This window comes from Acartia tonsa, chromosome 4, assembly GCF_053477335.1.
Source record: "Acartia tonsa isolate MP-2025a chromosome 4, ASM5347733v1, whole genome shotgun sequence".
Classification (NCBI taxonomy): domain Eukaryota; kingdom Metazoa; phylum Arthropoda; class Copepoda; order Calanoida; family Acartiidae; genus Acartia; species Acartia tonsa.
In genome coordinates, this window is record NC_137263.1 from 45,666,995 (window position 1) to 45,688,882 (window position 21,888).

The following is a 21,888-nucleotide window of genomic DNA, read 5'->3' on the forward strand; positions in this document are numbered from 1 at the left end:
CATCTATTAATATAAACCCTAGAAAATATAAAGGGATAACATAATGTTGAACATGTTTTTACTTAAATACCTCTCTCCCAACCGTTATTCGAAATAAAAATCAGGAGGGTTAGGTAGTTTACGTTTGTTTGTACTAATTCAGGTCAGGTTAGGGTTAGGCTATATTGGGTACTGGGTAGCTCTGCAGGGTTAGGGCATCAATGGTATAGGCCACGCAGGGTTAGGGCATCAATGGTATAGGCCCCGCAGGGTTAGTGCTCCGCAGGTAAAGGCCACCAAGGAAAAAAAACTTCCTCCATCAATTTATTTGAATAATTAGGAAGGGTCTTATCAGTGTTTATTCGTCACTTTATAGTTTAGACTATAATACTTATGAAGAAATGAAGTAGAAAAACGCGCTTTTTAAAAAAAGAAAGGGATAATGTGCGATTTATAACTTTTAGCAATCAAAAAAAGGATAGAAAAGCATTTACAATTTATTTAGAAAAAATCCTCAAACTATGCATTTTGTAAATAATAATAAAAGAAATGTACACAATGTTATTGACCAAATAGCAATAAACCACAGAAAACATTATTTGCATGTTTTTTTTTTACAAGCGAAACTATTCAATAATAAGGGCCAGTACGTCCAGGTGCCTAACTTTGTAATATTTTTCTGATTCTAAAGGTATATATGAACCCATATTTTTTTTACCTGTGAAATGATAAAATTAAGTTCAAAGTTTTTATTCTCGTGGGTTTAAAAAATCAATTTTTTCAATAATTACCTGACAAAATTCAAAAAAGTAAGGTGTCAAATTAAAGATCTTACTATTTTTGTACATAATGGACATTTTCTTCCTTTTTTTTGTTGCGTTTTAGTACCTTAAAATCGACTTAATCTTTTTTTAAAAAACTTAAATTACTTAAAAAATAAGAGGTCTACAAAAAAAACCGATTGCATATCTGAATTCTATGAAAAATTTTACATCTACTACTTACTAAAAGAACCGGCTAGCTATAAAAAAAAAGTTGATACACCTTCTTTGATTTAAAAATGTTCTAAGATAAGAGGCAATATATATTCTTTAAAAAATTAAAGGTCTATTTTTGTAATGCACGGTTGTATCGGGCTCGAAACCATTCCGTTTGATAGCCAACACAGACTTTGGGAAAACTGTCGGACAGATTTTTAAAATTTAGCCTATAGTTAAAGTTATTCAAAAAATAAATGTCAGTTAAAGATTATTTTCCTGTGTTTTATAGCCATTTTGAATTTTATATTGATAAGTATTCTTACAATTAGTTGATTTTGTCCTTAAATTTAGAAGTTTTTTTTCATAATTTTTGAAAAATTTTAGGACGATTTACTAAAGAGATGTCGCATTAGGACGTTTGTCGGTGTACCGAAAAGTTTGTTATTCAAGATTATTAATATAGAAATGTACATATCTAAATTTTCGGACTTTTAATTTATCCCTTTATCGCTTATTGGTCTGTTTTAAAGTAGGATTAAGGCTTTTATCCCCCAATCAAACAATATCAGCAGAAATAATATTTTGATTAATTCCGTGTTGAACCTGGAGGAATTGTGTTAACATTTTATGTCAATAGGGGTGCTTAAGGCTGACATGTTTTAAAATTCGAATTCTGCTGACATCTTATAATATGAAGAAGTAAGTTTTTTTTGTCTGAAGCTAACAAACTTGAAAATTGCTGGTCCGAATGGGTTGTATTCTGTAGTGAAGCTTTTTAATTGTCTTGAGGTAATTTTAAGCAATTTTTAAAAAATCTCCAGCCCTCCCTTTAAGGCTTGGGGCAAAGCAACTTATATAAAATTATTGTCCAACTTCAGTACTAATAACAAAAAAATAAACCTTTATCTGTACTGGTTGAATTACATAATTTAGGTATACCTATCTATTTGAATAGGTTAACATGTTTGAATAATAAGATAGGTCTCAATTATGGAGATATGTATATTGTATAATTGAAAATCATCATGGTCACAGTCTTATGTCGATATAATGTCGGCAATGCAATATAAGCCCTTTTAAAACTTTACTGTAGTTATTTAAATCTCTAATACGGTTACATATTAGTATGCTAGCTATATTTTGCATTAAGTAAAGGTAACAATACTACTTAATATGTATTATTGAAAAATATTAGAAATAATCTAAACCCATAAGAAGCTTTCTTTAAAATGTAGATAACACAGTTCGCCCGTCTGTGAGATCTTTTGAGTACTTTTGCTTCAACTGAACGTGAACCACAAAAAAAACGTGTTTTTGGGTTAATTGGTTTCAATAAGGGCTAGGTTAGGCATATGCTTGTAACAATTTTTCAAAATGTTGATAATTAGAGGGGAAGGGGGTTACATGTCATGTAGCAAACTCGTTTTTTTCCAAATTGTATAAAAAAGTGAAACATTTATTACAAAAATATGAATTAAATTATAGCATCGTCGCCTTAAAGTAATTTTTCTTTCTTGTTATGAAGAAAACTAAAGATTAACACATAATTAGCTGTGTCTACATATTTAAAGGTTAAAAGTAATAGATATGTCCATGTTAACATAACGAGGATTATAACATCAATATAAGCGAAGCTTATCATTAAACTTACGGTTTCTAATCATACATTTCCATTACAAGAATCACCATGCCAAGTTTGGAATCGATAGGACAATTTTAACATACCTAAATTAACGATAACAGCTATCCGTTACGTGGACAGACTGTCTTTAAAAACTGAAAATTTACTTATCAAAGAAGTAAGGACCTTTTTAGCTATGACTGTGGCAAATCAAAACAGACTGAAGTTCTAACTATCCTTCTCATAGTGACGTTAAGACCCTAGACAAAGAAAAGCTTCGCTTAAAAATTTGTTTTAGTTTTGTTAAGATGAATGAGTAGAAAATTCAAACTTTTCATTATGCTTGTTTTTGTTAATTGTAGCTTCTACATAAATATGTTTGTTAGTTAAACTTTAGGGGCACCTTTAAATGCGGGAAAGAGGCTACATTGAATTTCTCTTGGGAGGTTGTTGATATCCTCTCTTAAAGTAGATTCAAAAAAATTTCAGAGACATAAAAATATCTTCATTGAAAAGGAGATCCATATCAAACTAGCAACTAGTAAAATATAAATACAAAAATCTTAAACCTTTTTCTTTAAGGATTAAACAGGAAATTAGCAATATGTCAGCCAATAACTAACCCCATCTTGAGGGGAAGAAACTAATGTTTTTTTTTATAAGTGCTTCATATTAATAATAAAAACAAAAATACCCATATAGTTGACAAAGATGTACAGTACACTAGTAATGTAAATAATTGGTGTGCAAAAAAATAAGACAAGACGTTGCTAAAAAAATGTGCAGAATTTACAGGCAGTCTGCGATTTTTCATTGGCGAACTGTAAAAAAAAATATCACAAAACATTTATTATGGCATTTATCTAATATATTTGGTCAGTAACTAAAAAGAACTTTTGTGAAGTTCGGTAAATTTAACCATAAAGTTCATCACGAAGAATAAATGGCAAAATTGTGATAAAACTCCATCGAATAAAATTATTTTTTACAGTGTAGGTCAACAGACTTAGGTCAACTATTGAGCTATGTAGTGACATTTTTTACACTTTATACTTACTATCAGAGGCGTGCAAAAGGAGATGTATTTGCCCCCTGATACACTCTTTCAAACAGCCAATGGGGATGTGAATTAAAAATGAGTCTGAAACACCCTTAATCTAAGGGGATATGAAAAAAATCGGGCGCTTCGCGCGTCAAATTATAAGTCGAAGGATGCTAGTTTGACTTTTGATTATGTAAGAGGGTGGGGGTGTATCTACCCTCTTAACAATAAAATAACATCCCTCTGATTGTCTGCACTTAACATATTCCTATACTCCCATCAATTTTGCTTTAAGGAGGTTGCCAAAACCCTGTGCACGCCACGGATTGCTTTACACATTAAGTTAAATTGTGTAATTTCTTTAAAAATACAATCAAAAAAAATTTAATTTCTTAAAACCTACAACATACCTGAAAATAAAGAAAATATTAATATTTTTAAATTAATCGTTAATTATTAATTTAACCTTCAAAAGAATATTTTATCAGGATGATCAAGAAAATATAATGTTTAGACTATATGTACACAGTACACAAGAATCTTCACTAAAAAATTCAGCTGTCTACATTTAATAGCAGCTGAAAGAATCACATTTCTCCCATAACGAACTGACGGACTGACGGGCGAAAGGACAGACAACGTTAATTACAAAGTTGCTTCGCAATATACTAGAATACTGGGTTGTTTTCATAGCAGGGTAGTTCATACATTATTTGACGTTGACATCTTGAAAATGTTTATTTTTATGTCATAACAAGATATACTAAGCAGTCAACCTTTGTATAGAGAAAGAGTACATTGTGTATATAATCAGCGGTTGCGGCCATAGCCTAGCCTAAAGTAAAACAATAGAGGGGAGAGGGGTTAAATATCTGTATCAGTCAATAGTGTCATAAATATTAATGCAGTCAAGTCGCTACAAAAGAGCCGAAAGCAATTTGCTTAGCAGACGAAAAAAGTCCCAAAGAGTAAGACTGGATCACTGTAGCTGTCTGGGTTATACATCTGTACTTAATACATCTAATAACCAAATCTTGCTTATATGTGCTTGATGCGATTCGTCGTAATTTTAAAATGGCTTTTAATAGGTTAGGTTAGGTTATATTGGGTTATGTGATTGCCCCGCAGGGTTAGAGCCCCCCGCAGGGGCTAGAAATAGGAGAAAAGCTACTGTGAAAATACGAAGAATCGGCCCTAAAAAGGCGTTGCCACGAAAGGGACTATACTAAAACTACCATTTGATTGCACTACCTTTTTCTGGAAGACCTAACAGTGCATGATAATGCAGCGCTACTTGTTGATATACTTATTCTTGTTTTAACTCCTTGTTCTTGTTTATGTTATAATTTACTGAAAATATTAAGTTTCCTTCTTTTTATATCCAACCCAAATAAAGTAAATTTTCATATGAAAATAACAAGGGTAATCACATCCGAAATAATTGAAGCTGCAAGCAGTAGATTATATCAATTAAGTAAATCTAATTTTAAATTGTGATGAGTAGGTTCAAACTAGCAGTGTCCATCTAAACTTTTCATAAATTTTGGGATGTATATCAAATTATCATTTGTTGATTAATTCTTTAATATCTCTAGTTATTAATGAACTTAACTTTTACAAACACGACAAAGGATAAGATTAACAGTCAATTCTAGTATTATTCTATTTAGACCGAAAAATACATTATATATACATAGTAGCTGAGTTACCTAAAACTGCATGTAATTCAAGAAGCGTTAAAAAAGAACTCAGAATAATATAAAATACATTGCGTAAACAAAAATAAACAAGGATGGCAACATCCATAAGAAGCGAAGCTCTGAACCGGTAAGACAAACGAACATTAAACACTTGAAGAGTGTCAGAACTGAAAAGGCAGAATGTAAAGGTATAAGTCTAAACAAAATTGTAGGTAAATGTGTTGCAAAAGTGCTTAAATATTCAATTTTTAGGACTTGATTACAGAGATCCTTCGCTTATTACTTTGTACCTTGTTGAAATAGGAATCAGTATTCTAAAAATCAGATAAATAGGATAATTAAATCACAAATGTATGGTCTTAAATATCTTGGAATCAGTCGGTAGAAAAAACAGACAAATCCTGATGTTAAAAAAAACTTTGCCACTAATGAATCTTATCTTCCTTGTAAATGACAATCTTGACAACAAATGAAACAAAAACACAGCTTAAAATTTTCCATTTTGTTAAATCAGACATCTTTAAAAGATTCTTGTAAGTAAGTGAAGCAAAACATAGAAAAATGCAAATATATTATCTCGTTCCCCCTCCCCCCTCTAATGTCATAGTTTCTTGTAGTGAAAGGGGGGAATATATTTTTTAGAAGAAAGCATTCGTTCAAAATAAAAATTAAAACAAAAAAAATAAATTTGATTTTAAGTCACAAATATTCTTGTATTAACCCCTCTCGACCCCCCACACAATGTTATTTTAATTGGTTAGGTTATGTAAAGTTTTAAGCCCCACAGGGTAAGAGCTCAGTAAAGACACTGTTTAAGCAAAGTTTCGTAAAATAGTACGGATAGAAAAAGATAGGATTTAGAACTTCTAGACTTTCTTTTCAGTTTTTGCTTATTGGAATATTTTAAAAATCCAAAAAGTGTTTCTTTGCTGCGCTTATCATTATCCTTGCATCCCAATTTGAAGTCTGTATATGGGTGATGTGATGATCTAATATTTATGAAAACACATGGCTTTTTTCATTATTAGTAATTTTTTACAAACTTTAATAAATTTAATGAAAACAAGGAAGCATAGATCCATAGGCACACAGTTACAAAAAAAGATGCTATAAATTGAATCCTACATATAACGAATATTGTTATTGTACAATTATTAGGTAATACTTCAATATTTAATAAAATTATTCAAAAGTAAATATTTTAATTAATTTAGACATTTCTAAACTCGATTGATTTATTACTTTATGAAACAAGGAAGACTAGATTAATAAGTTGCATAAAACTATAATCTCCCTGAATGCTGTTAGCCACGGTCAGGTTTTGCGCTATTTTGCAGAAGAATTTTTTTTTGCTAATTACCAGAATGAAATAGAAGTTGTCCTCCCAAATGTTAATATACAAAAATGTGGAATATTTTCAAGATAGTAAAATCCCCCTCAAGATTCTCATATTGGAAGGGAAATTTGAATTATTTCTTTCACCTACTTGTAAACTATAATAACTAGGACAAAATAAAACTTTAGATATTAACAATTTAACTTTTCCTTATATTACCTTGGCCTTTACAGTTTTTTTTAGGAGGAATGAGAAACTGTCCCAATTTTGTATAACTTTAGCGGAACAAGTTTTAATTACGTCATATTTTTCTTTCCCGAAAAAGGGAGGGGGGGAAGAAAATCTCTTCAAAAGAGATGGGGAAAACCCCCTTTTCTCCCATCTCTTTTTTCTTCCCCCCTTCCCTTTTTTTCTTTCCCCCTTCTCTTTTTCGGGAAAGAAAAATATGACGTAATTGGAACTTGTTCCGCTAAAGTTATACAAAATTGGGACAGTTTCTCATTCCTCTTTTTTTAGTAATACTGCTTCTTTTTACCTAAGGTATTTCCGGAGGATGGATACAGGATTTTAACTATTCTAGGCTTTTGCCTCTAAGAAAATTGGGTTGTTTGTTTCAGAAGCAGCTTATAGAGCTTATAAAAATTACGTCATACAATACAAATGACCAATGATAGGCCAGTATACTTTTTACCATTAGTCAATTACAATGTATAATGGCCTATCATTGGTCATTTGTATTGTATGACGTCATTTTTTATTAGACACTATAAGCTGCTTCTTGTTTTCAAACATTTTATTTCATTAGGGAATAATAACTGCTTCATATATTTAATATTTCTTGTACCTTAAAATTGTGAAGCATTCGTCCAGCCGTTTACAAGATCATACGCGATATAACCAGATAATTATACTACTTTATGGGGGATTGCTGCGCTTCCTAATGACACTTTTTTCCTTGTTTAAAGTCTTGAAGGGAACCAACTTGTTTTTAGTAACATAATTTTTGTAATTTAAAAGAAATCTAATATCTATTTTTCTAATTACTTATATGCCAATAAGTTTCCACCAATAAAAACATTATTATCAACCTCTGACCAGGTCAAGCCATTTGAGTGATCTTAAGAACCTCAAACACACAACCACAAAATTCATTTAGAATTGTAAAGAAAAATGAACTGAGATTAGATGTTAATTAAATGTTGAGTAAGAAGCACTTATTGCAAATTAGTAAATGTAGAACAGAGTAATTAATATTAATTCTAGATCTTCTCGGAGATACAGGGATAGGAAAATGGATGATAAATTAATTCCCCAAACCCCCAGTCATCAACAGAAATTTAACAGTTATAGCTAACTTATTTCAAATGAATGCAAAGAAACTAAACTAAATTAAAGTAAAGGTCATCTACATTACATGCCAAATTAGTAAATGAGATTTTAGTTTTGTAATGCGGTAATAATTTACTTACAGGCAAACTGACTTTTATTTGAGGGAAAGCAGTGTGTCAAGTTTTAGATTTGATGACACAGAATGCAGGGATCTAAAGGGATAAGACAACAGCCAAAAAATTGATGTACAATGTACATCCCCAATAACTATACACAAAATTACCCCTTTTGTGACGTAAAATTAATGATTGAAACGTTTTAACACTCAACTCAATAAATCAACCAATCAAATTTCACTAAAGTCCTAAAAGTTGTTAAGCCGACCAATTAGAAAACGTTATTATAAAACTTTGGGGACTAGTGAAATAAACAGTCCATTGTCCCCTCTCTCTCTCTGCAAAGAATGTGTATACCCGGCTATTTTCCAATCTAAGTAAGTATATGTTGCACTTACTTTCTTACACACGTGTATAATGTGTACAACATACACATATGTGTCAGTTTTAGGGCGCGGTAGCGGCCCTGACAAGCAGCCAATAATCCTTAGTTTAGCCGCAAATGAGTCAACAACAAAAAATAAGCCGCCATCAAATTGAATTTACTACTTAATTAGATTAATGCTTAATTAAATACATGACATAGCATCCCTTTTACCCTACTATATAAAGCAGTAAGGGTTATTTGTCTAAAGCATAAGATTTCAATCACAACAGAATCGATTGAGTTCTCTATTTTGTGAAAGCTTCTCATGGATACAAGGATGGTTTTAGTCTATATATTTTTTTAGATTTGAGTCAAGAATGGTTTTATGCTATTTTTCTGGGGCGCAGTCGCTAGTAATGTTTAAAGCTGTTTAACGACAATTTGAGACGACGTCGATTTCTGTTTGATGGCATGGCGGCTGCCAAGAACCAGAACAATGAGAGGCATATTTCAGAAATTCTTTTTGCTAAAAAAGGTAAATTCTATCCATTATTTTGCAAGGCTTGAATCAACTAGTGATCAGACATTCATTTGATTATATTCTAGGAGTTAAAAATACTCAAATTCCCTTTAAATTGCTAGAGACAAAAGCTATCCTATTATAAAAAGTACAAACTACTTTTGTTTGTCTATTAAGATCTTGCCAACCACTGAACTGAGGAATCACATATAAGGCCTGGGATGGTTTTAAGCTATTTTACTGCCCTCACTAGCTAGATTCGAGGGACGCAATCTCTAGAAATTTGACAAAACAAATTAACTTTCCCATAAATATAAAAATTCCTGGATGAAAGCAAGCTACAAATTATAATTCTTATTAATTTTTTAAAAATGACGGGTAAAAAAAAAGGCTACCCACATATCCAATTCCTAACTAACAAAATTCTAAAGATTATCAGCTTACACAAGAATTTTGTACCCAATTTCCTCCTTAAAATGTGTTAAATTTTTTAGTTTTTGCTGCTGTATTTACTGTTTTGCTGGCTGTTAATCCAGAAAACTGGTGGTTTCATATTTCACCCTAATTTTTAGGTAAGAAGTAGCAGGCTTAGACTTTCTTGACGACAAATAAAAGAGTTGATTAAAATATTAGTAAACTTTTAAAAACAGAATTAAAGGTATAATTTTTCAATATATATTTTTCATACGATTTATTTCTTTGAGTATTTACAAAGAAAGGCTTTATCCTGGTGAAGGGAGTGTGTATGCTTTTCTAAAATAGCCTAAAACTAGCCGACTAAATAAAAAAAATAAGTTTTGAAAATTTTATATTTTTCACTAAGAAACTAAAGCGCTTGTTAAGCAATATCTCATACGTGTTTATAATAAAAAAAAATTTTTTATCTTAAAATTCTTTTAATTTATGAATTTGTGATAAAAAAAATGAAGTCAAAAATATTTTCAATTATTCATTTTTTTCATTATATGAATATTTTTGTCATTTTCTCTGGGAAAAAAAACATTAATATGAAAAAACAAATAGAACTTTTATGTATATGTGGCTGCTTTTGAAAGAGAGAGGGATCAGGGGGGAGGGGTTTCCCCACCCAACCATGCATCTTGTCTGACATATGGTTGAAGGAAGAAGGGGGGGGGGGGGTTGAAGAATAATGTTGTTGTATTTTTAAATGCGGTAGATATATTATGGTGGTTGTGTGTGTGTGTGCAGTGAGGGAGGGGGGAGGGGGAAATTCTTGACAAGGCATGTTTGACCTTACATCCTTACCTAAGGACCATACAAACACACACACACACACAAATTCACATACTCACACCCTCAGCTCGTGTAGTTTCTCATAATAGATCTATAAAATTAAACAGATAGTAAGCAAATGGCAAACTGAAAAATCCTGCCTCAAATTAGATTACTTTTATTTTTCTTGTCCTTTTTTGATGGATATGGGAGGGGGGAGGGGGGGGGGGATTATTAACCCTTCTATTGGAAAAGCTTTCTAACAATCATGAAAAATGATTTTAAAAGCAAGAATTTTTATTTATTTTTCAAAATTGAGCCCAAGGAATTCAAAATAAATATGTATATAATATTTTTAGATAACATCTTTTTAAGGACTCATTTTTAAAGAATGATTCAACTTTTAGAAAACTAAATTGCATTATAAGTCTACTATTATTATAGGCAGTTGTGAGCACTAGCTCATTTAAATTCTTTACAGTTTCCCGCAGGAGGGGGGGATGGGTACTACAACCTTACCAGGGGCATGCACAGATAGGTCCTATCACCTTGGGGGAGGGAGTAGGAGTATACAGGGATGAGGTAAAAAAAAGGAACAAGGAAGTATTTTAGAAATTTTATTAATAAAAGAATTTACCAAAATAATTTCTCTATTATTCTGGAAAAACCTAAATATTCAGGGATCTAAAGAGACAGTGGCCGATAAGTTGATGTACATTGTTCATCCCCAATGAAAATACACAAAATTGCCCCTTCTGTAAATTACAATTAGTGGTTAATTAATGAACCAACCAATCAAAATTCAATAAAAATCCCAAAAGTTGTTAAACCAACGTATAACTGAACGTTATTATGAATCAATGGGGAGACTAGTGTAATACACATCCCAGTGTCCTCTCCCTACCAAAATACTAATAAAACAAGGAAGATAAAGATCAAAATAGTCAAAATATGTGTATTAAAAATACTTGCAAAAAGTGCAATTTTACTGTGTCCGTCAAGAATATTCACACTTGAAAATTGTTAACGGCTCCGTTACAAAGATTTAAAAACATTTATTTGATTTTAGTAATTGATAAAATTTTTTTTGAGACGGAAAAATCTTATGATAATTAGATGTTTTAAAAATGTTCCTTCCTGAGCATATTTTCTCTCATAACTACCCCTGACCAAATTCATTCTCATTTTATTAAAATCTTATCGTTAATTAACGCATGTAAGAATTGTCCTATGGATTTCAAACTTTGTATGATGATTCTTGTAACAGTAAGGTATTATTTTGAAAGCGTAGCAGCAACTCTATAATCGTTATAAGAATTAAGATACGCCCATTCAAAACATGGTGATTTTTTTACTTTTTTGACCACAATTTTTTGTAAGACATAATTATCCTATTCATTTGATTCTATTCCGTGTTGAAACTGTGAACATTCTATCAATAAAACAAGTTTTTGTGTCGACTTTATAACTTTAAGAAGTGATCGTGACTGACTTGATAATGATATGCTATTTGTTAAATATTTTATGTTGTCTATATAGCTTCTATTAAAGGTGGTCACAGATGACTTAATATTGAATGTCTATTGACCATAACTACACATTTTCTTGACGAGGTAAACTCTGAAAATCCGCGAGTGAATTTGAATGAAAGGCTATTGAACGGACAGCGCAATTCTGACCCCTGCATATACTATATTCACATATGTGGTGGTCAAACCAAGATAATGGCTGGATAAATTAAATTCCAATGTTTTCTGTGTAAAAAATGTAACCGAGAGGCCTGGCTGACTGTCCGTCTGTCTGTCTGTCTGGCAGAAACAATTATGTGTAACAGGTTTCACGTGCTAAATCTTTCAAGTCCTGAAAAGATTTCTAGCTCGAGGAGATATTAAGATGGATAAAAACTGGGCAGGAGGGTTTGAACATGTGTATATACATGATACATCATATTACATATAACATAAAATATAAGGCTCTAATAAACCAACATTGTTTCATTCTAAACATGAAGTACAAGCAGTGGCGTGCACTTAATTTTGCAAGAAGGGTTCGCGAAGCGCGCAGATTTTTTCTCTTACAAATTCTTTGATTTAAGGTAGGTGTGACTATTTTATCTTGACACACCCCTTGGCTTTTTCAGGGATGTGTATCAGGAGGTTTAGGCCCTTGTCAAGGAGATGTAAAGCGGCGTAGGGGGTGAAATCATATGGGGGTGAATCCATCACACTAATTTTTGCAAGGGAGTGGGAATAACCCCTTTTTGAACTCCTCTCAGTAGAACTAATTTTCTTTTAATAAAATAAACAAAATTAATTAAATATGTAATACAAAATAACCCACTTGAGAATAAGTTTTTCAAATTCTAAATTAGGCAAATAATTTAGTAATTTCCGAGAAACACAAACTCAAATGTAAGAAACTGATGTATTATGGGCAAGAGGGATACAAAATTGGACGTGATTATGGAGTGGAAGGAGATGGACCATGGTTGGAGAGTGCGAGATGGCAGGGATCTATAGGGATAAGACAATAGCCGATAAATTGATGTACGTCCCCAATGATGATATACAAAATTACATCCCTTGTAGATTACATTTAATGGTTGAAACGTTTGGACACTAACTTAATGACCCAACCATTCAAAATCAGTATAAGTCCCCAAAGTTGTTGAGCCAACGAAAAAGAGAACGTTAATATAAAATTTTGGGGACTAGTGTAAAAAAACAGCTCAATGTCCCCTACCTCCCTGGCAAGATGGACATGCTGCTGCTGGGGGTGGTGCACACGGTGGTCAGTTGAAGGATGAGAGACACTTTCAGTGATTCAACTTTCAATCAACATATTTAAGGGCCTGTGTAGGATGTCCGTACAAAACAAAAGATTGTAAACATACTAAGACTCGAACTTGATACCTTGTAAGATTTGTGTTAAAACTGAGACTTTTCTTCATTTAGGGTAAGCCTGTATCTTAGCTCATTAATTAATGCATGTAAGACTTTGCATAATCATTCATATACCAATAGGGAACAATTTAGAAAACAAAGCAGACTATCAACTTTTTATATATGGTATATTAATCCTTCAGTTCTGAAATGAGGATTCCTAGGACGATTATCAAACTTAATTTCTACTTTTTTATTTATAGCAAAAAAAATTATTTATTGGGATAAAGTTTATTTGTAAAGATACATTAAAAAAATTATTAGAATTTTCCAGAAAACATTCAGTCATTTACACTAAGACATCTATTTTAGACAATCCAAATCTTTTATTGAAAATTGAAACTGTGAAAACTAAATTCATTTTCTTACTATGGGATGAAAAATCTGGAATGCTTTTGGGCGGAGGCTTAGTTATTTAAAATAAGCTATTTAATTTGATAGATTAAAAATCTGATAAAAAAAATTGATAAACTCTAATATAGAGAGCATAAATTAACTAGGTATATTTTTTTTTTATAAAAAAAAGAGGGGTGGGGGAGGCCGGGGAGGTGTACATTCGTTTTCTGATACATAATAAGAATTTGTCATTTTTAATAAGTGTCAAAACCATTACTATCTTGTCATAATAGCTTTATGCTATTTTATTGTTAAAAATACAAATCATGGAGAAAAAAACATACTGGTTTTAGAAAGGAAGGGAGATACCCCCACCCCTCTCCAATTGAGCAAAGTCCAAGGAGACTGGGTGCGAATAATATAATATAGAATAGCAAGATATATATTTTTCCAAACTTATTAAAATAATTTATCAAAATCTTTGTTGAAAACTATCTAAACCCATAAATCAGTATGAGTAAATATGTTTTACTTGATAATATACTAAAAACAGAAGCTCTAGCCTCTAGGGGAGAAGCTACTAGTATATGTAACTCTAATAATCTCTATTGTATTATTAAATGACAAAAGTTCCTCTAAAAATCTCTATTGTATAATCAAGCAATTCAAAGATAAATAGTGAATAATGCATCTTTACTTTGACTAGGATAACATCAATGTTGATTATCCCCCTCCCCCCCTCCCAACATACCCAAATTATAGAAATGGGGATGGTGGAGGCCTCAAATCATCCATCCCCCGCTTCTTGTTGAGGAAGATAGAATAATCGTGCATATATATATGCTGCAACTAAATATGCACCTCAAGGCAGATTTCACTGGGAATGGGGGGGGGGGGGTTGGATATAGGGGAGTGGGTGAGTAAATTCACTCCTTACACATTTAGTCACTTTGGTAGTTACTGGGACAAAAATTTCACAGTCAAACGTAATGTATGCCTTTGAATTGTCCGAGGGTGTAAACAGTAAACACCTTTGCTTTTCCCCTCCATAAACGTTAATTAATTCTTCTTGAGGGAGGGGGGGGGGGGGGCTGGGCGGGCACTGTCTTCGGGGATCTAATACTGTTCCCAATTTTTAAAAAAAAATTCCCATGGAGTTGGATGATTTTGAGTGCAGTGTGCCCCTGGCTTAGCCATGACATTCCTGAATGTAGAGCTCCTTTAATGGTTAAGGATACCGATAAAGCCCTTGTCAGATACAACACCACCGGGGGGGGGGGGGGGATGGGCATCATTGCAGGGAATGGGATGGGAGACCCCCTAGTAAGAAAATGTGAGCAAGTCAAAGCTGCATAATTTTATGGACAAATTTAAGGATATATATTTGTATTTGACGACTAATCCAGTAAATATACGCATGCATGTAAATTATTAAGAAAACAAAATCCAAGCTTTTTTGTTTGTAGCGAAGGATCTCGCTAACCGCTGAACCGATATGGTTCTCCTTTACAGTTGGGCTTTTATAGGTCCAAGGAAGGTTTTTAACAATTTAGAGGGAGCGTTTCTCCACCACCCTAACAAATATCCACTTTTAAATTATTCTTTTTAAAGCTTTTTTATTCTTTAGGGCTAAGGTTGGACTTCTACCCCCCTCCCCACACTTAATGGGCTATTCAAAAAAAAATATTTTATGAATAAAGATACATGATCTTGTTAAAGCTTTCCGTTCTCAACATACATATTACCCTAATTATAGAGAAGCACTTTCACAACAATGTTATTTCTACAATTAAAATGAATGAATCTTAAGTGCAATCACATAGAAAAACATCATTTTTTTTACATGTGACGATTTCAATAAATTACAATTAAATTTTGCAGTAAGTTTTTTTGGGAAGAAAGAAAAATGTATTTTGGATCATGTTACTTGTAGATGCAGCGCTTATCACATGTTACTTGTAGATGCAGCAAACTCATACATGTTACTTGTAGGTGCAGCAATACCCCCTCCATTCCCTATAGAGATACTAATATAATTATAAATAGAAACAATTAAGATTAATTCGTTAGCTAAACATTTATTAGTAATGGTTTTAAAATATTATCAAATAATTACACATGATATTGAATAGCAATCTGGTTGCACAAATTGTAAAAAGCATTATCATTATAGCGACCCCTCCACATGTATTCATCCAAATAATTTTGCAAGAAGGTTCTGGTTTAATTTGGTTCAAGATGAAGGAAGTTCTTTAGGGTTTTGAAGTTCTTTTGAAATGACTAAAAAGCTTATTTTTAATAAAAGTATAACTAAAATTGTCTGCCTATCTCCTTTTTTTTTTATCTCCCTTTAACATGTTACTTGTAGGTGCAGCATAGTTAAACATGTTACTTGTAAGTGCAGCGCTGCATCTACAAGTAACATGATCCTGTATTTTTAATGCATATTTAAAATTCTGTCGATTTGCATTTTGTTGACACAGTATCGACATATATAGAAAAAAACTGCTTTAATTTTAAGTTTCTATAAATTTGGAATTTCGTCTATTAATAAGATATTTTTTCAAGGTAATAAGACCAGCTTATACCAACGAAATTAATTCGGGAAAAAATCACGAAACTTATACGTCTTTTTCAGCTGTCGTTGGGGGGCAACACATCGTAAAATTGACGACCTCTCCATTTGCCCCTCAAATATTATTTTATATTTTTTTCGCTTGTTGGTTATACCTTTTTCCTGTAATAAGACTCCCAGTAGACCAAGGATATACGCAGGTTAAAAAGTACAAAAGCAAATAACCACTAAAATTATACAAGTATATTTCTACAAGTTAAATTAGAACCCAGTAAAAGTGTCGAACTATGACGTCAGAAAAAATTAACAATTAACCAATGAGAGACCGCTATATATTTTACCATTGGTCAATTACAGTGAATACTGGCTTCTCATTGGTTAATTGTTATTTTTTTCTCGACACTTTTACGAGGTTCGTTAAATTAGTACTTGGCTTTAAAAATCCTTTTTTTTAGACATTTTACAAAAGCAAATAACCACTAAAATTCTATTTCTACAAGTTAAATTAGTACTTGGCTTTAAGAATCCTTTTTTTAGACATTTTAGTCAATAAACCTTTAAAAAATATTTGTAATACTTGATTTAAAAAAAAAACATATAAACGAAATCGGAACTTGAAGTAACCACCGATCATTTTCTTTTCATTTTTCTTATTTGGGGACGGAGTGACGTACGTACAGACCTTAAATATTGAGTAGCTGCGCCTATTGAAAGCAATATTTGGATTTTTTGCAATAAATTTGATTGATAAATATTCTTATGATGTTTAAATAAATATTTATGTTAATCTGACACAAAATTTAATTGCTCCACAAGAAGATTTAACTTTAATGGCAAAGTTATTTACAAGTTCGTGTGTATGTGTGTTTGTGTGTGAATGTGTGTGTGAGTGTGTGTTAGAAATAATGGTAATCCAAAATAAAAATTGGAGGAAAATTTTATTTCTTAATTTGAGACTTAAAAAAATAAAGGTGGTGAATTAACAAGATTTTGCCGGGGGAAGTAAGTTTTGAGAAACGGCGGAGAACGGGGAAGAAAGAAATATTTCGAACGGTAACAAATGTGGATCAAAAAAATTAAATAGATGGAAGATAGGATTTTAAAAAGTAATTTTTTTTCGCTGGGTTACTCAACAAAAATGATTAGCAAAAAATTAACATTATTTTTAAGGTGTATGTGCAGAAAAATGAAAAATTTTATGGTATTTTATTTCTAAGGAGATACCACAGGCTTTTCATCTTTAAATACATTACTATTTTGAAATTGAACAATTTTAACTGTATTTGTATCACTGCCATTTCTCCGACTTATAATCAAATTCTGAACTAAGATATTAAAGTTTGATTTCAGTTAAACATATATACATAAATGTACAATATTTGAGAGAGAGAGGGTACAATAGGCTGGGATTATTATTTATAGTCCCCAAAGTTTTATAATTACGATTTCTTATTTGTTGGTTCAACAACTTTGGGGACGTTAGTGAATTGTAATTGGTTGGTTTCTTAAGTTGAGTTGAGTGTTCTAACCATTCAACCACTTATGTTATGCCACAGAAGGAGTAATTTTGTGTATCATCATTGGGGATGTATAGCAATTTATCTGCCATTGTCTTATCCCTTTATATCCCTGATACAATATACATATTAGTAATACTTATATATTCATATTCTAACTTGACAAAAGAAATTCTGGCTGCTTTGTTAATCTTTTTAGAAATGTTAAATCGTAATTTTAAAAAAAATATATTGACTTTGCAAATATTACAAATAGTTTGCTGATAGGTTTGCTTTAACTGAAACTAGTGGCTAGGGGGGGTGTTAGTAGTAATCTCCTCCATAGACTCCAAGGCGGGGGGTAAATGGATGATTACCCCATCTCAAACTTTGAAAACTATTTTACCCCCCCCCCCCCAAATGAAAAGCTTGGACATCCCTGGGAACTCATCCCAATTTTTTCTCGGATTTATACCTTCCCACTTAAAAAGTTCTAAAAGTTCCCTGAAAATTCGGAAACAATCGGTACAATCATTTACACGATTTGAGCGGACATACAGACGTACAGTCAGACATGTTATTTGTATGTTTATTTTCATTTCGTTAAATGATATCTGTTCATTTCAGAAGTATTTTGTAAAATAACAAAAATCATTCATTTTTAAAATTCTTTGAATTTCTTATGAATAAATTGTTTATCATAACTTTATAGGTTTTGATTGTTGCATTAACGACAAAAATAGTAAAAAAAACTTGTAAATTTAGTTTTTGTAAACAAATCTATTCTCACAGAAAAATCTTGAAAAGAGGATATCAACATTCAAAAGAGCGAAGCTCATGAATAAAATAAATCTTTAAGTAACAAATAAGAACAGAAAAAAGAAGGACGGAATATAATTGAATGGAAGAGAAGCTTCGCTACTATATCTAACCCAAAAAGTACTAAATATTTTATTACATAAATGCACAGTAATGTGAACTAATAAATGTATTCTGGCGAGGATATCAATTTCCCAGTGAAAAACCAAGACCAAACCCCACCACACCCATCCAATTTTTTTATGTTGATAATATGTGACTATGGGGATAGTTAAGCAGCTTTAGGTCTTGACATTAAACAGCATACTTATAAATCTAACCCAGGTGAAACTGAACTAAGAATAAGAAATGTTTTTTTTGTGAAAAAAATGTCAATTTAAAGATAAACCTTAATATTTTGTGTACATAGATATATCAATTTAATGGTTTTTGTAGATAATATAACATCCATAAAAAGTATTTTAAAATGACTGATCTAAATGGCGTTTTGTAAGGGAATTGCCTTTCATTAACGTTGACATTTAGGCCATATTGAGCATTGCTTTTCTGAATATTTAATATATCTATTATTCAAAGCTAAGTTGATATTAAAGAAGAGGAAGGGAAGGATCCAAGAGGTTCACTAACAATAAAAGTGACCTTGCCTGTATTTCTGACATAAAATTGCAAATTTCTAGCCCCATAATTCTAGACATAAATTATTTAGAATTATTTCTGCAATATATTCAATGTTCAACAATTTTCTTTCAAATTAAGAAAAATTATTGATCCACTTTTAGAGTTCTCCCCCCAGGGACTAAAAAGCTGGTCACATTGGTGTCTTTTAGAATGGTTACCAAATGGTAGACGTGGATGTTTATGAATTAGAAGTAATGTCTCCAGAAAAAAAGGTTTAAACCAACTCCACCCTCCCCCCCCCAAAAAAAAATCTAAAACCCCCCAAAAATCATATTACAAAAGTTAATTTAACAAATTGGTTTTATATATGTAAAATAAACTTTTTATAAATTTTTGTAATCAAAACTATAAGTTATTATGGTTTATCCAATTCAAATTATCGCAAATAAAATAATTTAAAGATCATGTCTGATAAATAAGTTAGGTTAAATGCTAGAAAATTACAAATATAAAATATTTAGAACCTAGGTTTATAAAATCATTGATTTTCAAAAGATAATTTACCTTATCTTTTAATTGGAAAATAAAATATTGAACATATTTAGGGGGAAAATCCCCAAAAAGAATAAGACCCATTGTGACCAGCTTAGGGATAGAAACTAGTGGCACTTGGTGACTCATTTTTACATACACAAACATTCTTCAACAGGGGATAAAAAGCATCTGTGTGTTACATAACATATACCCCTATCAAACCTTTATCCCAACATTATATCGACATAAGAATTTATTTATGTGAAAAATAGCAGAATATTGGGTCATTTGAACATCAAATTTGACTACAGCTGCATTATTAGAATAGGATTATGTGTAGAAATAGGTTAAGCCATAAGTATAAATCAGGGCTCGGCAGCTTTGTGTAAACCGCATATAAGCGGACAATTTAAATTGATTGTTTGGAAAGTTTAATTTTACGGACAGAATCAAGCTATTTAGAAACAGGTTAAGACCTCAGCCAGTCTTTAGTTTTAAAGCGTTAATTTATCTACTTCTATCAAATTTAAAATTATTGCCAACGACAATTTAATTGTCAGCGCAACGTTAATACGTTCAACAGAGTCAAATATTGATGTAGACAAAATGATGACCAACTTTTCCCATCAATGTAAAACAAAACTTGTTTTTTTTACTCTACATATAATAAAACTTACAAAAGATAAATCACAAAAAAAAGTTTGTAAATAAAGGTAATGTACAATAATTACAAATTAGTCCATAAATAGCGCAACAATAGTTATCGAAACCATTATAAAATAAGGTTTGCTATATCCTATTATATAAAGTAGTAAGGTATTTTTGTCTGTAGCTTAGGATTAAAAAAAAAACTACTGAACCGATTGAGTTCTCTACTTTAGGTAAGCTTCACATAGGTTCTGTGATGGTTTTGGGCTATTTTATTTTTTAGATTCAAGTCCAGGGAGGGTTTTAGGCTATTTTTCAAACCCTTTTCTGTCCATTTGAATAAGGTTTCCCTATATGCTAGGGGCGCAGCGGCTAATATATTAATTTACAGACAAATTCACAAAAATAACCTTAAAAATAGTTCATTTGACCATATTGCTTTGTATTACTTTTCAATAAAATATATGTATATTTTAAAAGGTTTAATGATAAAGTTTAGGCAATTAATGGTTCATCTAGTTAGGTCAATAAACAAACAAAAAAGGAAAGATAATTATAGAATCGCTACGCAATAAATAAAATAATACATAAAATGCTCCATATATCAAAAATATTGAAAATGTTCTGTATAACTCAAGGACAATTTTACCCCCAGGGTAAGTTTTTTATGTAAAGAATTTTAGGACAATTTATCCCCTGGACATTTCATCCCCCTAATATAATATACCTGTTATTGGGGGTGTCTGTATGATTTTTCTCCCCGCTGAAACTAGCAGAATGAGAAACTCTGGCCAACTTGGGGGTGTCCCCAACTTTGGTCTCAACCGCATCACCTTTTAACAGATATCTATCACATTTAGAACAACAGCCTCCCATGCTTGCGGCTGGCTGTCTTCGCAGGACCACGAAATTAAGAAGCTGCTCCTTAGGTCACTAAATTATTAACTTAATTTCACCGCTGTGTATGTGTCTCTACATGTGTTTAGCAAAACTACACAGCATTGATTAGAGAAGCTGATATAAAAAGTTGTTTATTAGTGTATATTAATACACACACGTTCAGTAAATGCATAGACAAACATACAATTACTTGCGGCAGTACACAATTACATACACACGTAGACGTACACAACACTCCTGTAAAATTCTCAATGATGTTTCAGCCGTGGATGCCGAATTTTGTGTCCTGACTGTCGGGACACACGACGGGCGTGGAGTGTGTGTGTTTGTGTGTGTTTGTGTGTGTATGTGTGTATTTCCCTCTTTTCTTTACCCCTTCCCCCATCAGATTTAAATGGTGTTTGAATGTTATAATACTCGTTGTATTTCACTAACTTTTTAAAGGACGAGAAAATGGGGAGGGGTGTGTATGTATGAAGCTGCCCCTCAAAGCTCCCTCCCTCCCTCTTTCCCCCGGCAAGAAATACGAAGGATAGTAGATGTTGTTGTTATAGTGTAATCAGGGACGAACGGACATGGTGTGGTTAAATGGACAGACACGGCCACCACCGACTAGCGTGTGTGTGTGTGTGCGTGTGTTAAGCTCATCTCGTACCACTCCCCTTCCTATTTTTTTTGGCTGTATAGGCGTGACTGTACTAGCATGTTAGAACACAGATCTAAGCTCGATTTCTTGAACAAACAGCTTGGTACATAGGGTTTACTAGGGGGAAATTCCTTATGTGTTACCTATGTGG

The 21,888-nt window shown here is 32.0% G+C and overlaps 1 protein-coding gene across 1 annotated transcript in view; it reads right to left on the bottom strand.

Moving 5' to 3' along the window:
- The window catches only part of LOC145317411 (uncharacterized), a 38,567-nt gene extending 17,053 nt beyond the window's left edge, over nucleotides 1-21,514 (bottom strand). The window contains exon 1 of the mRNA XM_080158487.1: nucleotides 20,919-21,514. Coding sequence (XP_080014613.1) covers nucleotides 20,919-21,067 — 149 coding nt within the window. The 5' untranslated portion in view covers nucleotides 21,068-21,514. The remainder of the gene's footprint in view (nucleotides 1-20,918) is intronic.
- Nucleotides 21,515-21,888: the final 374 nt, after the last annotated feature.